This window comes from Coregonus lavaretus (genome assembly GCF_964263955.1).
Source record: "Coregonus lavaretus genome assembly, contig: HAP1_SCAFFOLD_55, whole genome shotgun sequence".
NCBI lineage: Eukaryota > Metazoa > Chordata > Actinopteri > Salmoniformes > Salmonidae > Coregonus > Coregonus lavaretus.
This window is the reverse complement of record NW_028161934.1, coordinates 2,698,753-2,724,110: the sequence shown is the minus strand read 5'-3', so window position 1 is coordinate 2,724,110 and position 25,358 is coordinate 2,698,753. Positions and strand designations below refer to the sequence as shown.

Here is a 25,358-nt window from a genome sequence, read left to right as displayed (position 1 = left end):
CAAAAGCCTTTTTGTTCTGTAATGATTGATAAAGTAAGAACTGTCTCTTTTGCCTGAGTGCATGATACTTGCTGAGTAGAATACTGTACTATTGTACTGTACTCACACACTGCAGGAGAGTGGAGAGCCTCACGGCCTTTTACAGCACAGGAGTAGCTGTCTGCAGCATCAGGATAGACTGAATAGGGGGAAGTGTTGTCAGTTACTATCTGTCCGTTCTTGTACCAGATGTAGGTGGGGTTACCAGTCAGAGGACAACTGGTGGTGCTACAGGTCAGTGTCTTCCATGTTGTAGTCTGTGAATAAGGAGTCACCTTCACCTGCAGGTCTGGAGTAGACAACATAAACCTGAATCACCTGTTGTCTAGTGTCATCACATGATGCAATACATTCTCAAACAGATCAATAAAGACATGACAATTGCTATATAGACATAGTATCATATTATTTGTATTTCATAAATACAAACAAAGACAATTTTCCTGAACTAAATGGAATTCAACAGTTTAGCTTTATTGAATGTAACTGTACCTGTGACAGACAGAGTGACTCCAGGATAGCCAGTATATTTCCCTCCGTTCTGATCTGTTATCAATCTGAACATGTACATAGCTGAGTCACTCTCTCTCAGGTATGTGATAGTCAGGGTGTGGCCATTTGTGTCTCTATGGTACTTCACACGTCCTTTATAGTCTAGGTCATCACTCAGACTCACATAATTATCCACAGCATACATTTTAGTGAACCAGAAGGTTTTTATGACATTATACCAACTGGGATATGTGTAAGAGCAGGACAGCTGCACTGTTGACCCCTTCAAGGTACAGATACTCTGAGTGGTGTATGTCACACTCCAGCCATACTGACCCAGTACCACTGAAACACAGTCACACAACACAATGGTATCAGAATTAAGCCAAGGCCTATTAGCTCACACTTAGAGTAGAGTTGAGTGTGAATGGAAACCACAGATAAGCATCACTCAGTGAGGTGTAAAAGATAACTATTTAAGTGAAGTGGAGACGCCTAACAGAACACACCAGAATAACATTATGATTCTTATCCTTTTAGAAATGTCTGTAGATTGTTAAACAGATCAACTAAAAGATAAGAATGAGACCATACCTGCTACAGACCAGAGAAAGACCACCAACACACTTCCTGCTGTTCTCAAGGCCATTGTTGCATCTCCCACCCTGCAGTCTTAGAAACATAAACAACAACTCACTCTATAGCTGGTGAATAACTACACCTGATACATTGAAGTATAAACTGTAAATGGGGTACAGGGCCTCATTACTGAAAATGAACCAGGCTCATATTGTGTTGTGTTGTATTGTGCTATATGGTTGTCTATGTGAATACTGTCTGTCTGTAAGTCTATTGCAGTCTATGTATGTAATGTGTGTGACGTGTTGCATGTCTGTCTACATCTGTCTATTTAAGATTACATGCTCTCTGATGCAAAAACAATTTCCTAATGGATGCAATAAAGACATCAACAACAACACCAACAACAACATTCACTTACTGAACAGATCTGTAGTACTGTAAACACATATTTCTACATTGATTGTTCTGAAGCTGTTTTATTCTCAGAACCCCAAATATAGGAGGATAAATGTTCAAACCTCTACGGTCCATCAAGCTGTACAGCAGCCTAAAGATTGACCACCAGGTTCAATGATATCTCTTATCCCCAAGCTGTGAGGCTAAACAGCAAGTGATTCACAAGCACATGCACACACACACAAACACACACACACACACACATATAGCATATGTAGTGAAGGTCCATGGAGTCTGTATCAATGTCTAGAGTGCTGGTAGTTATGGATGTAGAAAAGTTAAAATACACATCCTACACATTACGACTCTTCAACGAGTCAGACGCGAAGGATATTCTACAGACACCCGACAAGGCCAAAATCCTCATCATTCGCATGAGAAAGAGACGGAGATATCGTGGACGTAGGTCGGGGTGCCTTGTAAGGATCCGACGGCGGGCGAGAAAACTACCTCTTCCATCAATCCTATTAGCCAATGTTCAATCATTTGAAAATAAATTGGACGACCTAAGATCAACATTATCCTACCAACGGGACATTAAAACTCTAATATCTTATGTTTCACAGAGCCGTGGCTGAACGACGACATGGATAACATACAGCTGGCGGGATATACGCTACATCGGCAGGATAGAACGGCTGACTCCGGTAAGACAAGTCTGTGTATATTTGTAAAAAATAGCTGGTGCACAAAATCAAATACTAAGGATGTCTCAAGGGTTTGCTCGCCTGAGGTAGAGTATCACATGATAAGCCGTAGACCACACTATTTATCTATACTTTTCGTAGCTGTCTATTTACCACCACAAACCGATGCTGGCGCTAAGATTGCACTCAATTGAGCTGTATAAGACCATAAGTAAACAGGAAAACGCTCATCCAGAGGCAGCGCCCGTAGTGGCAGGGGACTTTAATGCAGGGAAACTTAAATCTGTTTTACCTAATTTCTACCAGCATGTTAAATGTGCAACCAGAGGGAAAAAAACTCTAGACCACTTTTACTCCACACACAGCGATGCGTACAAAGCTCTCCCTCCATTTGGCAAATCTGACCATAACTCTATCCTCCTGATTCCTGCTTATAAGCAAAAACTAAAGCAGGAAGCACTAGTGACTCGGTTAATAAGGAAGTGGTCAGATGACGCAGATGCTAAGCTACAGGACTGTTTTGCTAGCACAGACTGGAATATGTTCCGGGATTCTACCGATAGCATTGAGGAGTACACCACATCAGTCACTGGCTTCATCAATAAGTGCATCGATGACGTCATCCCCACAGTGACCGTAAGTACATATCCCAACCAGAAGCCATGGATTACAGGCAACATCCGCACTGAGCTAAAGGGTAGAGCTGCCGCTTTCAAGGAGCAGGACTCTAACCCGGACGCTTATAAGAAATCCCGCTATGCCCTCCGACGAACCATCAAACAGGCAAAGAGTCAATACAGGACTAAGATTGAATCGTACTACACCGCCTCTGACGCTCGTTGGATGTGGCAGGGCTTGAAAACTATTACAGACTACAAAGGGAAGCACAGCCGCGAGCTGCACAGTGACACAAGCCTACCAGACAAGCTAAATCACTTCTATGCTCGCTTCGAGGCAAGCAACACTGAAGCATGCATGAGAGCATCAGCTGTTCCTGATTACTATGTGATCACACTCTCCGTAGATTATGTGAGTTTAAGCAGGTCAACATTCACAAGGCCTCAGGGCCAGATGGATTTCCAGGACGTGTACTCCGAGCATGCGCTGACCAACTGGCAAGTGTCTTCACTGACATTTTCAACATGTCCCTGACTGAGCCTGTAATACCAACATGTTTCAAGCAGACCACTATAGTCCCTGTGCCCAAGAACTCTAAGATAACCTGCCTAAATGACTACCGACCCATAGCACTCACATCTGTAGCCATGAAGTGCTTTGAAAGGCTGGTCATGGCTCACATCAACACCATTATCCCAGAAACCCTAGACCCACTCCAATTTGCATACTGCCTCAACAGATCCACAGTGATGCAATCTCTATTGCGCTCCACACTGCCCTTTCCCACCTGGACAATAGGAACATCTACGTGAGAATGCTATTCATTGATTACAGCTCAGCGTTCAACACCATAGTGCCCTCAAAGCTCATCACTAAGCTAAGGACCCTGGGACTAAACAGCTCCCTCTGCAACTGGATCCTGGACTTCCTGACGGGCCGCCCCCAGGTGGTAAGGGTAGGTAACAACACATTTGCCATGCTGATCCTCAACACGGGGGCCCCTCAGGTGTGCATGCTCAGTCCCCTACTGTACTCCCTGTTCACCGATTACTGCATGGCCAGGCACGACTCCAACACCATCATAAAGTTTGCAGACGACACAACAGTGGTAGGCCTGATCACCGACAACGATGAGATAGCCTATAGGGAGGAGGTCAGAGACCTGGCCGTGTGGTGCCAGGACAACAACCTCTCCCTCAACGTGATCAAGACAAAGGAGATGATTGTGGACTACAGGAAAAAAAAGAGGACTGAACACGCCCCCATTCTCATTGACGGGGCTATAGTGGAACAGGTTGAGAGCTTCAAGTTCCTTGGTGTCCACATCACCAACAAACTATCATGGTCCAAACACACCAAGACAGTCGTGAAGATGGCACGACAAAGCCTATTCCTCCTCAGGAGACTGAAAAGATTTGGCATGGGTCCTCAGATCCTCAAAAAGTTATACAGCTGCACCATCGAGAGCATCCTGACTGGTTGCATCACCACCTGGTATGGCAACTGCTCGGCCTCCGATCGCAAGGCACTACAGAGGGTAATGCATACGGCCCAGTACATCACTGGGGCCAAGCTTCCTGCCATCCAGGACCTCTATACCAGGCGGTGTCAGAGGAAGGCTCTAAAAATTGTCAAAGCCTCCAGCCACCCTAGTCATAGACTGTTCTCTCTGCTACCGCACGGCAAGCGGTACCGGAGCGCCAAGTCTAGGTCCAAGAGGCTTCTAAACAGCTTCTACTCCCAAGCCTTAAGACTCCTGAACAGCTAATCATGGCTACCCGGACTATTTGCATTGCCCCCCCCCCCCCCCCCCCCCACCCCCTCTTTTACGCAGCTGCTACTCTGTTTATTATCTATGCATAGTCACTTTAACTCTACCCACATGAACATATTACCTCAATTACCTCAACTAACCGGTGCCCCTGCACATTGACTTTCTTCCGGTACCCCCTGTATATATCCTCCCTACTGTTATTTTAATTTACTGCTGCTCATTAATTATTTGCTATTTTTATTTTTTACTTATCTATTTTTTACTTAACACTTTTTTTCTTTTCTTAAAACTGCATTGTTGGTTAAGGGATTATAAGTAAGCATTTCACTGTAAGGTCTACACCTGTTGTATTCTGCGCATGTGGCAAATAAAACTGTATTTTATTTGGTATAGATGTCAACCCTACTCCCTATCAGTCTGGTCCTAAAGGGCCCTCAGCTAAATCCACTGTGTCACACACATTTTAAATACTTTATTTGAATCCACTAATCAAATTGAACATTTCAAAGGTCCCTGTATGCATGGCTCTCAAGGGTACAGAAATAACCTACTTCTCTAAACAGCTAGGCTGCCCACGACCGCTGAAACAGAGCAGTACCTAGCCAATTGCTTTGCCCTAGTTATTGTCAGGCCCGCAATCTGGAGGCCACACTCTGCAAGCCTGTGTGAGTGGCCAAGACTGACAAATATCAGCGCCACCAGCTTGCACCTCCACCCGAGGCAGCTTCTCTGCAAAGGCCTGCTCCATGTAGCCGTCAAATGAGCAGCCCACTTTGAAAATAAGCACCTCCCCCTAGCCTCCCCCCACAACAACAATATCTGCCATATTTGGCACACAGGAAAACACATCATCATCAACCTCAAACCAGCTTCCCCTTAAACAAGAATGTTTATGCATATGTGCTGTTGCTGAGACTACTTATCTGAACTCGCTGGATATCAGGTCAACAAGGCGGTCATGTCTAGTAATGTACAAATCCCCCGCACACACACACACACGGGTGGGCGCACACACACACCCACAAACACACATACTGCAGTGTTAAAATTTTTGTTCCTACACAGTATAGATGTCAACCCTACTCCCTATCAGTCTGGTCCTAAAGGGCCCTCAGCTAAATCCACTGTGTCATTCACACAAACACACGGGTCCATACACGCACACACACTGAGCAGAGATTCAAATGTTTGTTTGCGTGTCTTTTATACCCTGGTTAATCATCTCATCCCTATGTAGATCCACACTCCTACACTGAGACACTTTATGAATACTGGCCCTGATGTAACAACCAAAACACAGATCAAAACATAACAAGAAGTAAAATGATACATTACCCTCAAGAATATGACTTATGACTAAAAACAGATAACTAAAAACTCTATTTCAAGATATTGTCAATACTTACAAAGTGAAATGAAGGAGAGAGGTCCTGTACAGTGAGTCAACTTACTGGTAGTGTGGAGACTGCTAGTAACTGTCAGTTTCGTGGTTGACACATATTTAAAGTAGTCAAGACACAAGTATCTGATGCAGAACTGTCCTTTCCTTCCTCTTTAAGTCAATAACATGCATGAGGACCAGAACAGCATGTCAGAGAAGGGAGGTTACTGTATTAGAGTGAGCCCTACATTTCTAAAATGGACAAAATGTCCCCCATTTCTACTTTTCTTTAATACAGAACCATGTTAACATAAATGAAATTAGTATAATAGAAAGATCCCCATACAAATCTGTCAGTTGAAGCTAGAGATATCTGGTTTTTGCATTTAATGCGTCTCAATCCACCGCGTCCGCCTACGTCGCACTTCTGCATCTGCGGTGAAAGGTGACAGAGCTAGAGCGGTGTTTGTCAGACCATGAGACATCCCAAAAATCGGTCTTCTCACAAAATGTTACTCTACTCGTCTGAAGTCGGTACAGTCGATCTGCCAACTTCTGTCTGTAGCATTCGAACAGTTTGGGCTAATATATGGAAAGGTGAGACTCACAAACACGTATGTGTCGGTTGTTTTGCTCTAGGAAGCCCACAGGCCTCGCAAGACACGTCTGAAGGTCCCAGTACCAGTTGAAAGAAAATATGGAAGTATATACAGTATGCAGACTGTTCAGTGCCAAAAATACGGGCTGAAATACATGTAAAAATCTAATTACAAAATCCTGATCTTTGTTATATCTCTCAGAGATAAGGTTTCTTAAGATTCAAAATCAAATAGCTAAATTATCCTTGGTATGACCTTCTTAAAAGAAATCCATATAGGAGGCACTCTTCCATCTGGTCTAAAAAATAATATCCCCCAGAAGAAACACTCATCACCATTGATGGGAGCCATCCTCCTGGGCCTGGGAGGGAGAGAGAGACACACACACACAAACAGTATGAAAACAGAAGCACCTGCCTGTGCTCCTTCCGTCATTTGTCTGTCCTTTTGTACATTTCAAAAGTTGATATGAGTTGATTGGTAACATTTAATAATAACTCATAATTAACCCATTATAAGTGCTTATATATGTTTATAAATGATAGTTGATGTTTTGACAGACAGACAGATGTCCTTACCCTGTGGAGGCGTACTGGGAGGCTGAGGAGGTGTTGAGGCCTATAGGTTTGGTCCTCTGAGGAGAGGGAGGGGTTCTCTGCATCCAGTGGTCTGGGTACCTGATCAGCAGCCTGGTGCTCTTCAGCTCCACCCCCTGGACAGGAGGACAAACAGCATGCACAGTCCAAATACATAAAATGAAACCAATAGCATAGTCCCAAAAGTACACTGGAACTAATAGCATTGTCCCAAAAGTACAATGGAAGCAATGACAACATATTTTTTTCCTTTGCCGCCCGATAAGAGTTGAATCATTGTACTTTTCTCTCTGTGTTGGAAAATGGGGATACTATGTATGTGCAAGCCTCAAGCTCTACACTGAAGGGTCTTGACTCTGTGTATCATGCAGAGACATCTAAGTCACCATTGTGATCTTGTAGTGTCTAAACAGTTTATGACTTTGCTGACGTTTGCAAATGGTGTGTTAGAGGAAGTTGACTCAGCTTGCGGAAGCATCTGGAAAGCATTACTATAGGGGCCCCCTAAAACAGAGGAAGTCTGTTATGTGATGGCCAGGGATTGGTTTATGGGAAAACCACCCATATCAGGTTACATATTATAAATACCATGGTTGAAACAAAGGACGGGGAGGGACAACATATTAGAGATTGGGTCAGTTGTTCTCCAGATGTCTGCAGAAATCTGTAAATTGACGCTGAAATCTTTGATGTAATAAACTATTATAATCAAGGACAGTGTCAGCGGATTTCTTGTCATCACAGCATCTCAGCATCGTTATCTCGACACTACATTAATGGCGACGAGGAATTTTGGACGTGTTGCGTCTGTTTCAACGTTGCATCATGGGCGCCGAGCTGACTCTCGCTCCAGAGTCCGACAGATAAGGGTGAGTTTTCTCACCACTTTGGCACTGGTCTGTTCGTGTGTCCGTGTGTGTGCATTGAATGACTGCACCGTTAAGAACTTGCGTGTGCGCTTTGCTGTTATTTGCTGTGTGATGAGAATCCGTTCTAAATTTCTAAATGTGTTTGCGTTGAAAATAATGCAAACAGGGGGGAGTGTCTATAGGAATTGATAACACTGGGCACAGGGATATTTGGCTTGAATAAAATTAAAGGAAAAAGGAATAGAATGAAGGAATAAGGCCAGGAACTAAGGGAAAATGTATACTAATTAGGACGCTGTTGATCTACGGAAGCCCTCAAATGAGGCGATCATTAGGATGGGCCGAAAACCTGAAAACTCACTAGGTTGATTTTTAAGGTCAGTTCTGGGAATTGGAGTTTGTGGTAGATACATTCGGTTGTAAGTTACCCCTTGACTTATAGTTGACGAGGTATATGTTCGATGTAACCTCTCATTGAATATCTGCAAACTGCGGAATAAGCAGAAATGTAGGAACAATGAGAAATAAGGAACGACGGTAGCATGCTTTAGAGGACCGTAGGAACGGATACATTCCTCTTGAATTGTGTGTGTGTGAGAAAAGAGAGCCTGTGCGTGTGTGAAAAAAAAAGGGGAGGTCTCTGCTGTGTGTCGACTAAGGCTATGACAACAGGGGTTTTAGTTTTTTGTAAGGAAATATGTTAGTTAAGGTTAAAATCTTATGAGTCTCCATTAGCGAGAACGTTAATAATTGTTAACTATATATGAGCCCCCTGGGAGGAAGTTAAGGTTAAAATCTTATGAGTCTCTATAAAAAGAGAATGTTTAATAACTGTTAAAAGACTATGAACCTACAGGGAGGATTTTAAGAGTGTATAGAGATGTTTTGTAATGGATAAGAAAATAACTATAAATCTGCAGATTAGGATAAGTAAAGATAAGAAACTTCGAAGTAGGATTTGTGTTCTATGTTCTGTGTTGGTTTGGGAGTTTTGTTAAGTGTTACTGTTTGTCTGTGTTGGGGGAAATAACAGAGGGACAGCTGGTCTGTCTACTTTCTGTTGTTTAGCTTGGAGAGAGCTGCTTGGGGGAGCTCTTCTCACTCTGAAATCGCACTGGTGAATGAACTGCGCATGTGTGGGATTTTATGAGTTTAGAGTTACGTAGAGCAAATATGCCACTTCCCTGCCTGCACTGAGCTGCTGTGACATGCAGACAGAGAAGGAGGGGGAGACTTACACACTAATAAAGTATTCTGTTTGTTAAATCGGCTGTTGCTTAACGATTAAACTATTTGATTGAGATCTATTGAATTTATAAATGAGAGATATGTTGACGGATTAAAAATAAAAATAATTAAATAAATAAATAAAATAAAATGTTATTGAGCTATTTATAATATTCCTGAGTTAAGCTGTTTGCTTATTTCTTAGCGCGAATGTGAACATAGGTATGTCTAAAAGGGTATTGTATGGTTGAAATAACCCAGTGAATGCATAAAATACTAAATTATTGTCTTGTGTTCTTTGTTCTCCTGTGATGTGAGAGACGAGAAGGAGGAGGAGAGAGAGAGAGAGGAGGTGCTGACCAGTGCGTCACGCGACAGTGTGTGCTGCCCTGGATCCAGTCCAATCAAGGCCAGTACTGTTCTGTTCACAAAACGTACCTTCCCATACAGGATATTGTGTGTGCCTAGCATATTTCATGTTGTGACAATTTGACAGGGACTTGGCAACAGACTGATTGATGTAATTAAGAATTGCACATTGGAGTTTTTTGTGCATGAGTTGGTTTGATTAGAGTTGTGTTGGAAATCCAGCACTGACATTATTCTGTAAAATTAAGGTAATTGGGTGCTTATTAAGCAATTGGTTTGTGAGTGCTGTAGTGTTGCTGGATTACAGGTCTTTCTTTTTTGGATTGCTCTGAAGTTGACTACTTTCCTTTACTTTTCCTGATCGGATGTGGTAAGATTGCCACTAATCAATAATTTGGTAAAATAAAATAAAATAAAAATAAATAAATAAGTTAATAAATTAATAAAATAAATAAATGTATTGATTAATTGATTAAATAATTAATTGGTTAATTAATAAAAATTAAAAAAGGGAGGGAAACATAAGCTACATAGTCTAAAGTGATCATTCAGGAGGGTGATTATTGCATCAGAGATGAAGATGAACGAATAATAGAGAGAAGACAAGCAGAAACAACCATAAAGATGAATCCAAACTCCAAAAGTAAGAAGAAAACGAGATGTCTGGAAACTAAGGGTAGAGTGAGGTTCAGGAGGATGGAACTTGAAGATGATGATGATGATGATCAGAGTGATTCAGAAGAGATCATGGTTGGATATGACCCTGTGATCAAATGTAGGTTGGCCGGAGAGGAAAGAAGGGGTGATGGAAGTTGGAAGAAGGATACAAAAGATTCGATCTCTGATGAAAGTGAAGATGGAGAAAGTGATGAAGATTTGGAGATTAAAGGTGCCTCATGTTCAAGAGGATTTTATCCTACAAGGAAAGAGAGCACAAGTAAGAAGATGATGCCAGTGATAATTCAAGGACAGAACCTGGAGAATAAGCCTTTGCAGAATACCGATATGTCAGATATACTTGAGAAGCTGCCTACTCTTCAAGATGGAGCATATACTTGGATTTCAAAATTGGAAGAAATTACGGTGGGAACACAGTCTGCCATAGGAGACATTAAGAGACTTTTGGCTAATCTCCTTGGGTTTCCAGGTATGAAAGAAATCTATATAGGATAAAGGAACACAACCAGAAAGAACAGGACCAAGAAACTCTCAGAAAACTCAATCAAATACAACTGGTGGAGAATAAGAAGGAGAAGAAACAAGCTTTGGTTATGCAGAATCAGTGTGCACCAAATCAACAATCACTTCCACAGCTTCAACTGAACCAGGTCAAATGCAATTATACCAGCCACAACTAGTGGTACCAGTTGTTTCATATCCACAGCCAGTTTCTGGACAGACACAGAATTGGAGAGGAAGAGGACGAGAAGGCTTAGGAAGAGGAAGAGGAGGAAGATTTAAGCCATACTTCCAGCAATCTTCAGAAGTGTGTTATAATTGTGGACAGGTTGGTAACTTTGCCCGTGAGTGTAATGGGCCAGGAGGAAACACCAGAGGGAATTTCAGAGAAAGATAAAGGGGCAAGTAAAGATCATCTGGAGGACAGGTGAACCCTTATAGGGGCCTGGAGCAAGGATTCTAGGGGTGCCCAGAAGATCCGAAAGAGGGGTGTCAGCTGGTAGCATCAGGACCGGAAAAAGATCCAACAATTGAGGTGAAAATAAACAACCGACCATTGGAAGTGATGACGGATAGCGGAGCTGCTTTTATCTGTGTTCGGCCTGAAGATGTTATACATCTCACTATGTCCAATCAACTAATTAGGACAATTGGATTTGAGGGAGTGAAACAGCTGATTCCTCTTATGGAACCAATTGAGCTCTGCTATGAAAATCAGAAAATTACAATACCCATACTGGTATCAGAACATACACCTATTGCATTGTTGAGAAGAGATGCATTGTGTAAGTTGAACTGTACAATAAAATGTACACCAGACGGCGGTCTGGTAGAAGTGCCAAAGGAAAAGGTTTACCAATTGTTGATGATGACAGAGATGGATTCTTCTACAGTATTCTGGATTGGAAATTTCAGTGAAGATTTTTTAAAGCAGGCTAAGATATGGGAGAAATTTATTTGGGCAAATATACCAGATGCGAGGCTTCCGGAATATCCATTTCATTGTACGCTCAAGTATTTCAAGAATGCTGCCCAATCGAACTCAGAGGAATGGTTGAGTCATTAACCAAAGAAAGTTCAACTCAGCTCATGTTGCATAATTTTAGGACCACAAGGAGCAGCTATGAAGATAAACACAGACGATTATCTGGAGAAAGAATTTGAGATTGAGAAGAGTGTGCCACGTGACCTTGTTGGTTTCTGAAGGCTATGAGCAGAAGCAAATAGGAGAAATGATGACAGAAGCAGAGAAAGCTGTTTTCGTACCGATGAAAGAGAATTTGGGGATTTGGAGGAGTGAAGATCAGCGATTCCTCAAAATAATGATTTTGGCTCAAGGACAAGGGGAGCGATAAGCTGTACGGATGACACATGAATCTATTTGCAGTGTGAAGATGGATTCAGACCCTATGAAAGAGGAGATGTTGCAACAAGTTCAAGAATGTTTGTGGTCTCAACACAGTACCGATATTGGACTTGTGAAATCAGCCCAATTGAGGTGAAAGTTTAACTTCGACCAGGAGCAAGACCTCCTTGGAAGAATCAGTATCCATTGAAAGATTAAGCAATCCAAGGGATTGAACCACAAATTGAAGGACTTTCGAAAGCAGGTGTTTGAAGACAATAAAAAAATCCTCAGAGTAACAATCCTTTGTTGTCTTTGGATAAACCATGAGGGGTTGATAGTAGCGCCTCTAGACCTATTAGGTCTGATGATTCAGGAAGCACATGGGTTAGCTCATGTTGCAAGGGGGGAGGTTAGGATAAAGATCACAAAGGAGTATGGTTTTTGGGCACCATATTTGCTTGAACAGGTTGACTATGTCATAGGCAGGTGCACAATCTGTCTGAAAAATAATGTTTGTAGGGGTGTGACTGTTATTCTTGGTTACATTCCTACACCAAGAGGTGCATAGGATGTCCAACTAAGCTAAAAGATGCTCAATCGGTTGCCAAGTTCTTGTGTAAAGAAGTCATAAGCAGGTGGGGACTTCCCGATCGAATATCCTCAAATTAGTGGGAAGGAATTTGTGGATAAATCAGTGAAATGGTTTTTGAAAAAAATAGGAGAAAAGTCAGACCAAAATTTTATGAAAACTAGGGTTGAAGTAACTCTAGGAAAGTCAGCTCAGCTTCCATGCCAGTGCACGAGAGAACAGTGGTGAAGGGAAATTTTGAGTTCAGTGGGAAGATAGCTATGGCAGGAGTTTAGATCTGTTAGGAGCAGTTGCATTGAGAAAGTATGCGTTGCTGAATGATAAGAGAAGACTGAAGATTGAGGGTGATTGCAGATCAAGGTGATTATACATTTATTTTTTATAATCCACAGTTTGAAAGTGAGGGATTAGAGTTGGGACTGAGAGTTAATGTAGTGAGACTAGTGGTGATAGATGGAAATACAAGTAAAGAGCTCCAAACTGTAGGGAAAATAGATGAATCAACAACAATGACATCAACACTTCAGCCTATTACAACAACAGTGAGAAGCAATTCAACTCGTTCAACATTGACAGATATTAAAGCTATAAATGTATCACATTTGATTACAATGGCGCTTCAGAAAATCGCTCCAACACCAATTTTAGAAGAAAAGACTGTCATTAGGGTTAGGATGGGTGGTACAGCTCATCTTCCTTGTAGATGTGAGAGAAGGAGTGGGGGTGGTGACATTCCTCCCATGTGGAGAGATAATTATGGAGAAGAAGTGTTGTTATCAGGACAAGAAGTAGAAGCTGTGTCACGGTTTCGGCCGAGGCTGCCTCTCTTCCTTGCTCGGGCAGGCTTCGGCGTTCGTCGTCTCCGGAATACTAGCTGCCACCGTTGTATGTTTCTATGTTCGTTTGGTCTGGTCTGGTATTGTACACCTGTTATCGTTTAGTGTCATTAGTGTCCTATAAGTTCTCGTTGTGTTTGTCAGGTGTTGTGTGTGATTGTTTTCACTGTCGTGCGTTTTGCTAGTTCGTATACTGTTTGCTCGGTTGAGCTGTTCTCCTATGTGTAGGAGTGTTTTGTCGCACATGTTTAGTGCGCCCGTTTGTTTTCGCCTGCGTGCGGAGTTCTCGCCTCAGGGCATTTCATCGTGCTTGAGTTTGTGCATTCACTAAAGTCTTTTGGACTTATTTTCTGCGTCCTGCGCCTGATTCCACCACCACACCCACCTACAGCAACACTGACAGAATCACACACCATTTCAAATGGAATCAGCAGGAGCCGCAGCAGCACAGGAGACGTTGGAGGACAGGGTCCGGGAGCAGAATGACCAGATCCTGCGGATGGGGTCCGCCCTGCAGGAGGTGATCACCACCCTCCAACGCTGGGAGACCCGAGGGACACCCCCAACGCCATCTTCCCTGCCGTCACCATCGGCAAGTCAGCCCATTCCCGCTCCGGAACCCAGAGGAGTTCGACTCTCTCTCCCGAGGGCCTACGATGGGACCGCTGCCGGGTGTCAGGGCTTCCTTCTCCAGGTGGAGCTTTACCTGGCCACCGTGCACCCGGCGCCCTCGGGACACGAGAGCGTGTCCGCCCTGATCTCCTGCCTTTCCGGCAAGGCGTTAGAATGGGCCAACGCCGAGTGGAGGAGAATAGACGCTACCACCATCACGTACGCTGAGTTCTCCCGCTGCTTCAGGGCGGTGTTTGACCATCCCCCGGAGGGGAAAGTGGCGGGGGAGCGTCTGTTCTGCCTCCGGCAGGGGAAGAGGAGTGCCCAGGAGTTCGCGTTGGAATTCCGTACTCTAGCGGCGGATGCAGGGTGGAATGAGCGGGCCCTCATCGATCACTACCGCTGTAGTCTACGTGAGGACGTCCGTAGGGAGCTGGCCTGTCGGGACACCAGCCTCTCGTTCGACCAGTTAGTCGACATGTCCATCAGGCTGGATACCCTGCTAGCTACCCGCGGACGTCCCGAGGGGGGTCCGTCCATTTCACCCTCCAGCGCCTCCGAGCCGTGCCCCATGGAGCTGGCGCTAGAGAGAGGAGGGGTCGGAGTACGAGGGGGTCCATCTCCTGCACCAACTGTGGTCGGGGAGGACACACCGCGGCTAGGTGCTGGGGATGGCCTCCTAGGGGAGAAGACGACAGGCCCCGCACTGGGGAGTCCTTCCAGGTGAGTAGGCGCCCCACTCACCCAGAGCTCTCTGTTGCGCACTTCTGTATACCTGTGCGTTTTCCACAGGTAGCACCTCATTCCCAGCATAAGGCGCTGGTAGATTCAGGCGCAGCTGGGAATTTTGTTGATAAGAAATTTTGTTTAGCCTTAGGGATTCCCCTTCTCCCTGTTGACGTCCCCTTCCCCGTTCATGCCCTAGATAGCCGTCCGTTGGGTGCGGGCTTGATCAGGGAGGTCACGGCGCCACTTAGGATGTGTGCGCAGGGGGGTCATCAGGAGATGATCCAGCTATTTCTGATCGACTCGCCTGCGTATCCGGTGGTGCTGGGCATGCCCTGGTTGAGTACCCATAACCCGTCTATTTCGTGGCAGGAGAGGGCTCTGATGGAGTGGTCTGCCCAGTGTGTGGGTCGATGTTTAGGCGTTTCCGTAGGGGCTACCTCGGTGGAGAGTCCAAACCAGGTGCCCGCATTGCACGTTCCCCCTGAGTATGGGGATTTGGCTATTGTGTTCAGTAAGTCGAGGGCGACGCAGTTGCCTCCCCATAGGCAGGGAGATTGTGCGATAGACCTCCAGGCAGGAGCTGCGCTCCCACGGAGCCATGTGTATCCTCTGTCTCAGGAGGAGAAGAGAGCTATGGAGACTTACATAGACGAATCTCTGAGACAAGGATACATACGGCCCTCCACTTCCCCTGCGTCCTCGAGTTTCTTTTTTGTGAAGAAAAAGGATGGTGGGTTACGCCCGTGCATTGATTACCGTGGTCTCAATCAGAACACGGTGAAGTACAGTTATCCACTCCCGCTGATTGCGACCATAACGGAGTCATTGCACGGGGCGCGTTTCTTCACTAAATTAGATCTCAGGAGCGCGTACAACTTGGTGCGCATTAGGGGGGGCGATGAATGGAAGACAGCCTTTAGTACCACCTCGGGCCATTACGAGTATCTTGTCATGCCATACGGGTTGATGAACGCTCCTTCAGTTTTCCAATCATTCGTGGATGAGATCTTCAGGGACATGCAGGGGCAGGGGGTGGTCGTGTACATAGATGACATTCTCGTGTACTCGTCTACCCGAGTCGAGCATGTGGCCCTGGTGCGCCGAGTGTTGCGGAGGCTGTTGGAGCACGACCTGTATGTCAAGGCAGAGAAGTGTCTGTTTTTCCAGGAGTCGGTCTCCTTTTTGGGTTATCAGTTGTCTGCGTCAGGGGTGAAGATGGAGGTAGACCGGGTGTCAGCCGTGCGTAATTGGCAAACGCCAACCACTGTGAAGGAGGTGCAGCAGTTTTTGGGGTTTGCGAATTACTACCGGAGGTTTATCCGGGGTTTTGGACAGGTGGCAGCTCCCATAACGTCTCTTTTGAAGGGGGGTCCGGTGCGTCTGCAGTGGTCAGCCGAGGCGGACAGGGCGTTTGGGAGGCTGAAGGACCTGTTTACCTCGGCTCCGGTGCTGGCGCATCCGGATCCCTCTTTACCATTTCAGGTAGAGGTGGACGCGTCAGAGGCCGGTATAGGAGCCGTGCTTTCGCAACGGTCCGGCACGCCACCTAAACTCCGCCCCTGTGCTTTTTATTCCAAGAAGCTCAGTCCGGCGGAGCGAAATTATGACGTAGGGGACAGGGAGCTGTTAGCCGTGGTACAGGCCCTAAAGGTGTGGAGGCACTGGCTTGAGGGGGCTCAACATCCTTTCCTCTTTTTGACGGACCACCGTAACCTGGAGTACATCCGGGCAGCGAGGAGACTTAACCCTCGCCAGGCGCGGTGGAATATGTTTTTGACCCGGTTCATATTTAAGATCACGTACATCCCTGGGTCACAGAACGGTAAGGCAGACGCACTGTCTCGGCGGTATGACACGGAGGAGAGGTCCGTGGAGCCCACTCCCATACTGCCGGAGTCTTGTCTGGTGGCACCGGTAGTGTGGGAGGTCGATGCTGAACTCGAGCGGGCGTTACGCACCGACCCTAGTCCACCTCAATGCCCGGAGGGTCGGAGGTACGTTCCGCTCGAGGTTCGGGATCGATTGATCTATTGGGCTCACACGTCACCCTCCTCTGGACACCCTGGTATCGGCCGGACAGTGCACTGGCTTAGTGCTAAGTACTGGTGGCCCACGTTGGCGAGGGATGTGAGGGTTTATGTTTCCTCCTGCTCGGTGTGCGCCCAGTGTAAGGCGCCTAGACATCTGCCTAGGGGTAAGTTACTACCCCTGCCCGTTCCATAACGACCATGGTCTCACCTCTCGGTGGATTTCATCACTGACCTTCCTCCTTCACAGGGGAATACCACTATACTGGTCGTTGTGGACCGGTTCTCTAAGGCCTGTCGTTTGCTCCCTATGCCGGGCCTTCCTACTGCCCTACAGACCGCCGAAGCGCTATTCACCCATGTGTTCCGGCACTACGGGGTACCCGAGGATATTGTGTCTGATCGAGGTCCCCAATTTACCTCCAGAGTCTGGAGAGCCTTTATGGAGCGGTTGGGGGTCTCGGTGAGCCTCACCTCGGGTTACCATCCGGAGAGTAATGGGCAGGTGGAACGTGTGAACCAGGATGTGGGTAGGTTTCTTAGAACATACTGCCAGGACCGGCCGGAGGAGTGGGCAAGGTACGTTCCCTGGGCCGAAATGGCCCAGAATTCCCTACGCCATTCCTCCACTAACCTAACCCCTTTCCAATGTGTGTTAGGTTACCAGCCGGTTCTGGCACCTTGGCAGCAGAGCCAGATCGAGGCTCCTGCGGTGGATGAGTGGGTGCGGCGCTCGGAGGAGACATGGAACGCTGCACACGTCCACCTGCAGCGGGCCCTCCGTCGTCAAAAGGCGAGCGCCGATCTCCACCGCAGTGAGGGACCGGTGTACGCACCTGGTGATCGAGTCTGGCTCTCTACCAGAAACCTGCCCCTCCGCCTGCCCTGTCGGAAACTGGGTCGGTGGTTTGTAGGGCCATTTAAAGTCCTGAGAAGATTGAACGAGGTGTGTTACAGATTACAACTACCTGTTGAGTATAAAAGTATTAACCCCTCGTTCCATGTGTCTCTTCTCAGGCCGGTGGTAGCTGGCCCACTCCAAGTAAATGAGATCAGGGAGACTCCTCCGCCCCCATTGGACATCGAGGGGGCACCGGCGTACTCCGTGCGGTCCATCTTGGATTCGAGACGTCGGATGGGGGGTCTCCAATATCTAGTGGAGTGGGAGGGGTACGGCCCGGAGGAACGGTGCTGGGTGCCGAGGAGAGACATTTTGGACCCGTCTCTCCTGACGGAATTCCATTCGTGGTCACCCGACGCACCCTGCTCCGCGTCCTCCTGGTCGTCCCCGAGGCCGGAGTCGGCGCACGTCTGGAGCCGCGCGTCAAGGGGGGGGGTACTGTCACGGTTTCGGCCGAGGCTGCCTCTCTTCCTTGCTCGGGCAGGCTTCGGCGTTCGTCGTCTCCGGAATACTAGCTGCCACCGTTGTATGTTTCTATGTTCGTTTGGTCTGGTCTGGTATTGTACACCTGTTATCGTTTAGTGTCATTAGTGTCCTATAAGTTCTCGTTGTGTTTGTCAGGTGTTGTGTGTGATTGTTTTCACTGTCGTGCGTTTTGCTAGTTCGTATACTGTTTGCTCGGTTGAGCTGTTCTCCTATGTGTAGGAGTGTTTTGTCGCACATGTTTAGTGCGCCCGTTTGTTTTCGCCTGCGTGCGGAGTTCTCGCCTCAGGGCATTTCATCGTGCTTGAGTTTGTGCATTCACTAAAGTCTTTTGGACTTATTTTCTGCGTCCTGCGCCTGATTCCACCACCACACCCACCTACAGCAACACTGACAAGCTGTTTCATCTAGTCAAAGGAAGTATATTTTGTACAACGATATGAAGTGGAAGAGGGTTATGAGTGATTGCTCACTTATTTTGCGTAATGTTACATGGGAAGATCAGGGAGAATATATGTGTACTTATTTAGAGCCAGCGTTAAAATTTGTTCCAGTTAAGAATTATTGGTTAAAAGGCTATGTAACTCGTAAGGTGACGCTTATGATGGAAGGTTTAAAGTCTGTTGAAGTTTCCACAGTCACCAAAGGAGTTAAGGAGCATTATATTACAGTAGCCACTCCAACAGTAAATAATACGCAGAGGACATCTGTCACTTTGCCACTGGAAATAATTAAGAGTGTTAATATATCAACTAAAGCCACTATTTTAATAGAAACTTTGAAAGAGATTAATGTTACGACGGCAATGACACATTTCGGTAATGTGACACAGACACCAACAACAACTTTTCTGAAACTAAAGGATGTAGTAAGAGTGACTCAGAAGTTTATGATACAGATGGAGAGTGCTGTGAATGGTAGTAAGGATAGTGTTGAAATAGGAGAGCAGATGGTAGTAGAGAATGATGTAGATTCATCTGAAATAGTGCATAATACTATCCTGGAGGTACAGGATGAGTTCTTTAATTTTGATGGAACACCAGAAGATATATCTGATCAATACCGCTCGTTAGGGAAGAGAGAAATTAAATGGAAGGCATTTGGATTTGATTCTTCTGTTTTGCAAATTAAAGATGGATGGGCAGGTAGGAATCTATGGTTCCAGCAGTTAAATCATTCTGTAAGATCAGTGAGAAATCTTGAGGGTCCATGTCTGTTGAGAATTCAGCACCAGGCACATGGGGTTCAATCTTAGAGACGGTGGCTCAACCTCTATCAAGTACGTGTCAATCTTATGCTTTATCATGGCTGTTGTATCAGCAACAATCATTAACAGATATAATAATGTTGTTGTCGAAGCATTTGTTTAGGCCTAGGTTTAAGTGTTCTTGGTTAAATAAATTACCCTATGTGGATTTGTTAGATTGGAAGGAAAATCAGTTAACAGCGATTCCTGAAGCATTGGGGGTGAAACCCGTGAGGGCTAAAAGCTGTTTTTGTTCAAATAAAATATATGATGGACCGGGTACGTTTATGGGAATATCAGATTGTGATGATTATATGATGGCTTTGGGTAAGCATGAACGTAAGGTTAGTAATGAGAAATATAATGTAACTTTTTATGTTCCATTTAGTAAGAAGAGCAGGACTTTGATGGTGAAAGATCAGCTTTTGCCTGGCAATGTGACTATTGGGAATTTTAGAGATATTTGGTGGGTTTGTGGTGATAAAGCCTATATATTCTTACCCTATTGATGGACAGGATGTTGTTACATGTCGACATTGAAGCTTCCATATGAGGTTTTTACCATTCAAAGAGGGGAAGCACCGGACACAGATAAATCTGATTCTAGGTCTGGAAATAGGGTGAAAAGGGAAATGGAGCAATTTCATAGTCTGGAATCCTACCATTGGAGGATAAGTCTAGGAGAGAAGTGGTGACTTGGACTTTTTCCATGGTATGGTGTAACATTTTTGGCAGATCACATTGATAATATTACCTATACTTTGCAGGGTTTTACAAATGAAACGATAAGAGTGTTTAACCTTCTGTCAAATACTCAAAGAAGTCACAGACTGACGCTGCTGAAACATGACATGGCTCTTGACTATATTTTAGCAAAACAAGGTGGCTTATGTTTGGCTATGAACTTGATGGGGGATGATTGTTATACTTTGATCCCCGATAGTTCAGATAATATCACTAGTGTTATAGATGCATTGAAGAATATAAGGGATGCGTTTGATAGATCTGAAGGAGCTGGATGGTCAGAGAAGGCTTGGTTGCAAGATCAGTTAGGCCCAGTGGGAGCAGTGATAGTTCAGATTTTAGTGGCCGCTCTTATAGCGCTGTGTGTGATGTTTTGCTTTTGTACTTTGTTATTGACTTTTGCGAAGGCTATGGTATTGAGATGGGTTGGAGTTGTGATGCCTGGAGACAACACTCAGATGCCATTGTTAACTGTTACTGATCTAGATGGAGATAAACAAGTGGGACTGGATGGAGTATTGATGGATAGATATCCATTTTGAATATCCGATCATTTTTCACGTCTTTACATATTATTGTGATATTTAGTATTTTCTTATGAATCAAAGGGGGGAAATGGAATGTGATTCATTTTATATATCATTTTTATATTATTGTTGATATTGATGTTTTAATTTGCATGTGTTGTTTTGCAAAAGATACTGTTTGGTCTTTTCTTTTCTTCCAGAAGCATATGGGGGAATGTGTAGAGGGGATTCAAATACTCAAACATGGACAATATGAATGGACTGGAGGAAGTGGAACAAGGAAGGTGTGGAAATGTTCAGATTCCATCATCGACGTTGCATTGAAAGTCGACACTGCTGAGGAGATGCAGTGTAGTGGACTACATTCCAGTGTCTGCAATGATATATAGACATATTTGCATGTGTAATACATAATTTGTGTCATATTCTTTCTGTATTAATTTTTGAAGAATGATATTCTCTGTTGTTGGGTACATGTGGGGACCTCAGATCGTTTTGTTTATTTCGTGGATGCTTAGGGATATTGGGTCTAGGCAGGGACAGAGAGAATCCACAGGAGGGTCCGATGGGTCGACCAGCCTGAATGTGGACAAGTTTGATTGTATTTTGTTTTCTGAGGCTTTCATGTGTATTCAATTGCATCTTAGTTTAAAATGCATTGATAAAGATTTATGAATTGATCTGGAGTACTTAGGTGGTTGCCTGGGGCAGATGGGCCATGAGAGAATTTTACTGTCTTGATTGATTGATGGATATTTGGAAAGAAAGCTGCCAGACAGGTTTTTCGCTCTCACACTCCATAAAGATTTGTTCATATTTCATAGAAATGTATTTACACTCCATAGAAAAATGTGTTTACTCTCCATAAATGTTGGTTTATTGCTAAAGTTACTCAATAAGAAAAATTGTTATTTGTCATAATCCTATTCTTTTTGTTTTCGAGACTTAATTAGTCTCAAAGGGGGGAAATATGTAGTGTCTAAACAGTTTATGACTTTGCTGACGTTTGCAAATGGTGTGTTAGAGGAAGTTGACTCAGCTTGCGGAAGCATCTGGAAAGCATTACTATAGGGGTCCCCTAAAACAGAGGAAGTCTGTTATGTGAAGGCCAGGGATTGGTCTATTCAAATCACGCCATCTTATGTTACATAGGGCATAGGATATAAATACCATGGTTGAAACAAAGGACGGGGAGGAACAACATATTAGAGATTGGGACAGTTGTTCTCCAGATGTCTGCAGAAATCTGTAAATTGACGCTGAAATCTTTGATGTAATAAACTATTATAATCAAGGACAGTGTCAGCGGATTTCTTGTCATCACAGCATCTCAGCATCGTTATCTCGACACTACAATCTCTACAGTCGTGTCAGGTGGACATCAGTAGCAACATGCAGGCTCAAACACTGGTACATTCTTATTCAGAAGGCCATTTAAGGAAAACTGACATTTTATCTATCCTCTATTCTAGCTCGAAATGAGAACACATACAAGATCAGATCTCAATCTTGTTTTATGCTAACAGTCCCAAAAATTAAAACCAAGTATGGAAAAAGGTCCTTTCATTATTTAGCCCTTTGATCTTGGAATGTCCTCCAAGCCAACCTAAAACTCCAGGACCTGGTGTCCCTGGAGGAGTTCAAAGGACAAATAGATGAACAGGTTGTTGAGACATGTATCTGATTCTAGTTGTCACCCCATGTCGCTAGTTTGCATTGCCTTGTGTAAGGAAGCCTGTTGTTTTACACCACACACACGCCTACACACACACACACACACACACACACACACACACACACACACACACACACACACACACACACACACACACACACACACACACACACACACACACACACACACACACTGTTTGTCTGCTGTTGAATTTGTGCTGTTGCCAGTGTCTTCTGTCTGTCTACCTTTAGTCATACTTATTTTTGCCCTCGTCCCCACAGGAGGCCTTTAGCCTCGCTGTCATGGTTAATAACAATTTGTTCCTAATTGACTTGCCTGGTTAAATAAAGGTTCATTCTAATTTGACATATGGAATTATTTTAAGATGGTCATACTATAGATCATTTAGCTGTTTGATTTTGCGTCAATCGACTCAAGCGGGGTAAATAAATGTGTTCCTAAAAGTACAATGTAACAAAAATGATAGTCCCAAAAGTACAATGGAACCAAAAGCATATCCGAAAAATACAATGGATGCAAAAGCATAGTCCCAAAAGTACCATCAAACCAATAGCATAGTCCCAAAAGTACAATGGAACCAATAGCATAGTCAGAAAAGTACAATGGAACCAAAATTATAGTCCCAAAAGTACAATGGAACCAATAGCATAGTCCCAAAAGTACAATGGAACCAATAGCATAGTCACAAAAATATAATGGAATCAAAATTGTAGTCACAAAAGTACAAGCAATTTTTGGGATGTCTCATGGTCTCACAAACACCACTCTAGCTCTGCCACCTTTCACTGCAGATGCGGAAGTGCGACATCGGCTGATGAGTTGACTTGAGATGCATCCAATGCCAGAAAATCTCTATCTTAAACTGACGTATTTTGATGGCGATTATTTTTTTCTTTTCTCCAAGGCGAGAGCGGCTATGTTGGCATTCTTGAAGTTGATGAAGGCACAGAATCTCTCATGTAGAACACTGATACTCTCTATCTCCCCACATCTGCAGTACAGAACATAGAATTAGAATGTAGAACTCTGATACTCTCTATTTCCCCACATTTACAGTACAGAACATAGAATTAGAATGTAGAACTCTGATACTCTCTATCTCCCCACACCTACAGTACAGAATATAGAATTAGAATGTAGAACTCTGATACTCTCTATTTCCCCACATCTACAGTACAGAACATAGAATTAGAATGTAAAAGAATGATGATTCCCTTTTCCATAAATGTCAAAGGATTAGAATGGTGGACCGACGGCCATTTTGAGTGAACCATTTCACGTGTTAATGTTATGTTACTTGATGATTATCACACCACACCATGTAAGAAACAAAAAAAGTCACAGCAAGAGAAGCCTAAGCAGTGGACATGGAGATATATATAGATATAGAGGTATGAAGAGGTCCCACGTGTGTTTCTCAGTGAGGTCCACGGTGACGTTCCCCACCCAGAGAGAGGGACAGGGGGACCTGAGGACGAGAGGAAAGGAGGGAGGGGACTATGGTCAGAACACATCCATTAAGATGTTAAAATGACACCAATTGCACTGGTGTTATCCAGACCTGGGTTCAAATAGTATTTTAAATCGTTCAAATATTTTGAGCGTTTGCTTGAGCCTGCCTGGAGTGCCGGATGTATGTTTTTTGCACTTTTGGGACTGTTCCGTTAGTTCAATTGTGCCAAACAAGTTCAATCATCAAGTACAGCTAGCTTGAGTATATGAAATACACTATTTACACCGAGGTGTGGTTCCAACACCTCTGCCAATGTAGCCTTTTACAAGGCAAATAAATGCCTAAATTGCTAATGCTACCTGGGTAATGCTCTGAGGTTTACCCAGTGTTCCCAGACTGTTGTGTAAATAGCGTGTCAAGGGGGTTGGGTGCTATGACAGTAATAATACTCATTTCCATTGTACTGATAAATAAAGAGCTATTCGAAGGGACTTTTATTTGGAAAATTCCTTAGGGATGATGTTGAATACATGTGCTATGACAGTTGTGGTGAATGATACTGCAACACTAATGAAGGGGTTATGACTGGTTTCATAAAGGTGTAATGTCTACCCCCTTCATATGATGTGGTCCTGAGGGAATGTGTGACATTGTTCTATCATGTTATCATCATGGCTGACCAAGGGCCTGTTGATGAGAAGCATTATTCTGAATGTTTGATTGTTGCATGCTATTTAGACAAGTCATTTATGTAAATCACCAGTAATACATAAAATATGGCTATGGTACACATTTCAGACTGATTAACTGAATAAGGAAAATGAAACATGTTTGACAGTTTGATGTCTCAATGTGTTACTCAACGGTGTTGGTTTTAAAGAAGTCAGCAAGAACAAAAACAGGAAGAGAGGTTTCTTGTGTTGCAATCTTATCTTTGCCTCCTGTGCCTTCACCAAACTCTGTCAAAACTGTTGTCACTGCAGACTTACTCAGAATGTATGAAAATAGATCCATTTTGATCCACTAATGATCAACTAATGATCAAATGTTAACTGTAATTTTCTTGTTAAAAACTCTGGATAAAACAGGACCTTCCTTCAGACTCAGTCAAAATGTTGTAGCCATGTGTCTCATGCTGGGTACATAATGGTACATAATAACATTGATTTGGGTATGTTATTACATGAACGGTTGAAGTTATATGTTATTCTTCAAATAAGTTGTTACTCACCTGATAACATAATAACCACCGGAAAGCATAATAACTTATTACATTAAGCAGAAAAAGTTGTTACTTTAACCATTCAACATTTTATTACGTTATCTGGCAAGTTATTAC

General features: G+C 44.1%; 1 protein-coding gene across 1 annotated transcript in view; it reads right to left on the bottom strand.

Moving 5' to 3' along the window:
• LOC311119885 (B-cell receptor CD22-like) overlaps positions 1 to 25,358 on the bottom strand; it is a gene marked incomplete at its 5' end in the record, with an annotated part of 41,369 nt that overhangs the window by 3,216 nt on the left and 12,795 nt on the right. Inside the window, one exon of the mRNA XM_084194536.1 lies at positions 107 to 328. Coding sequence (XP_084050662.1) covers positions 107 to 328 — 222 coding nt within the window. The remainder of the gene's footprint in view (positions 1 to 106; positions 329 to 25,358) is intronic.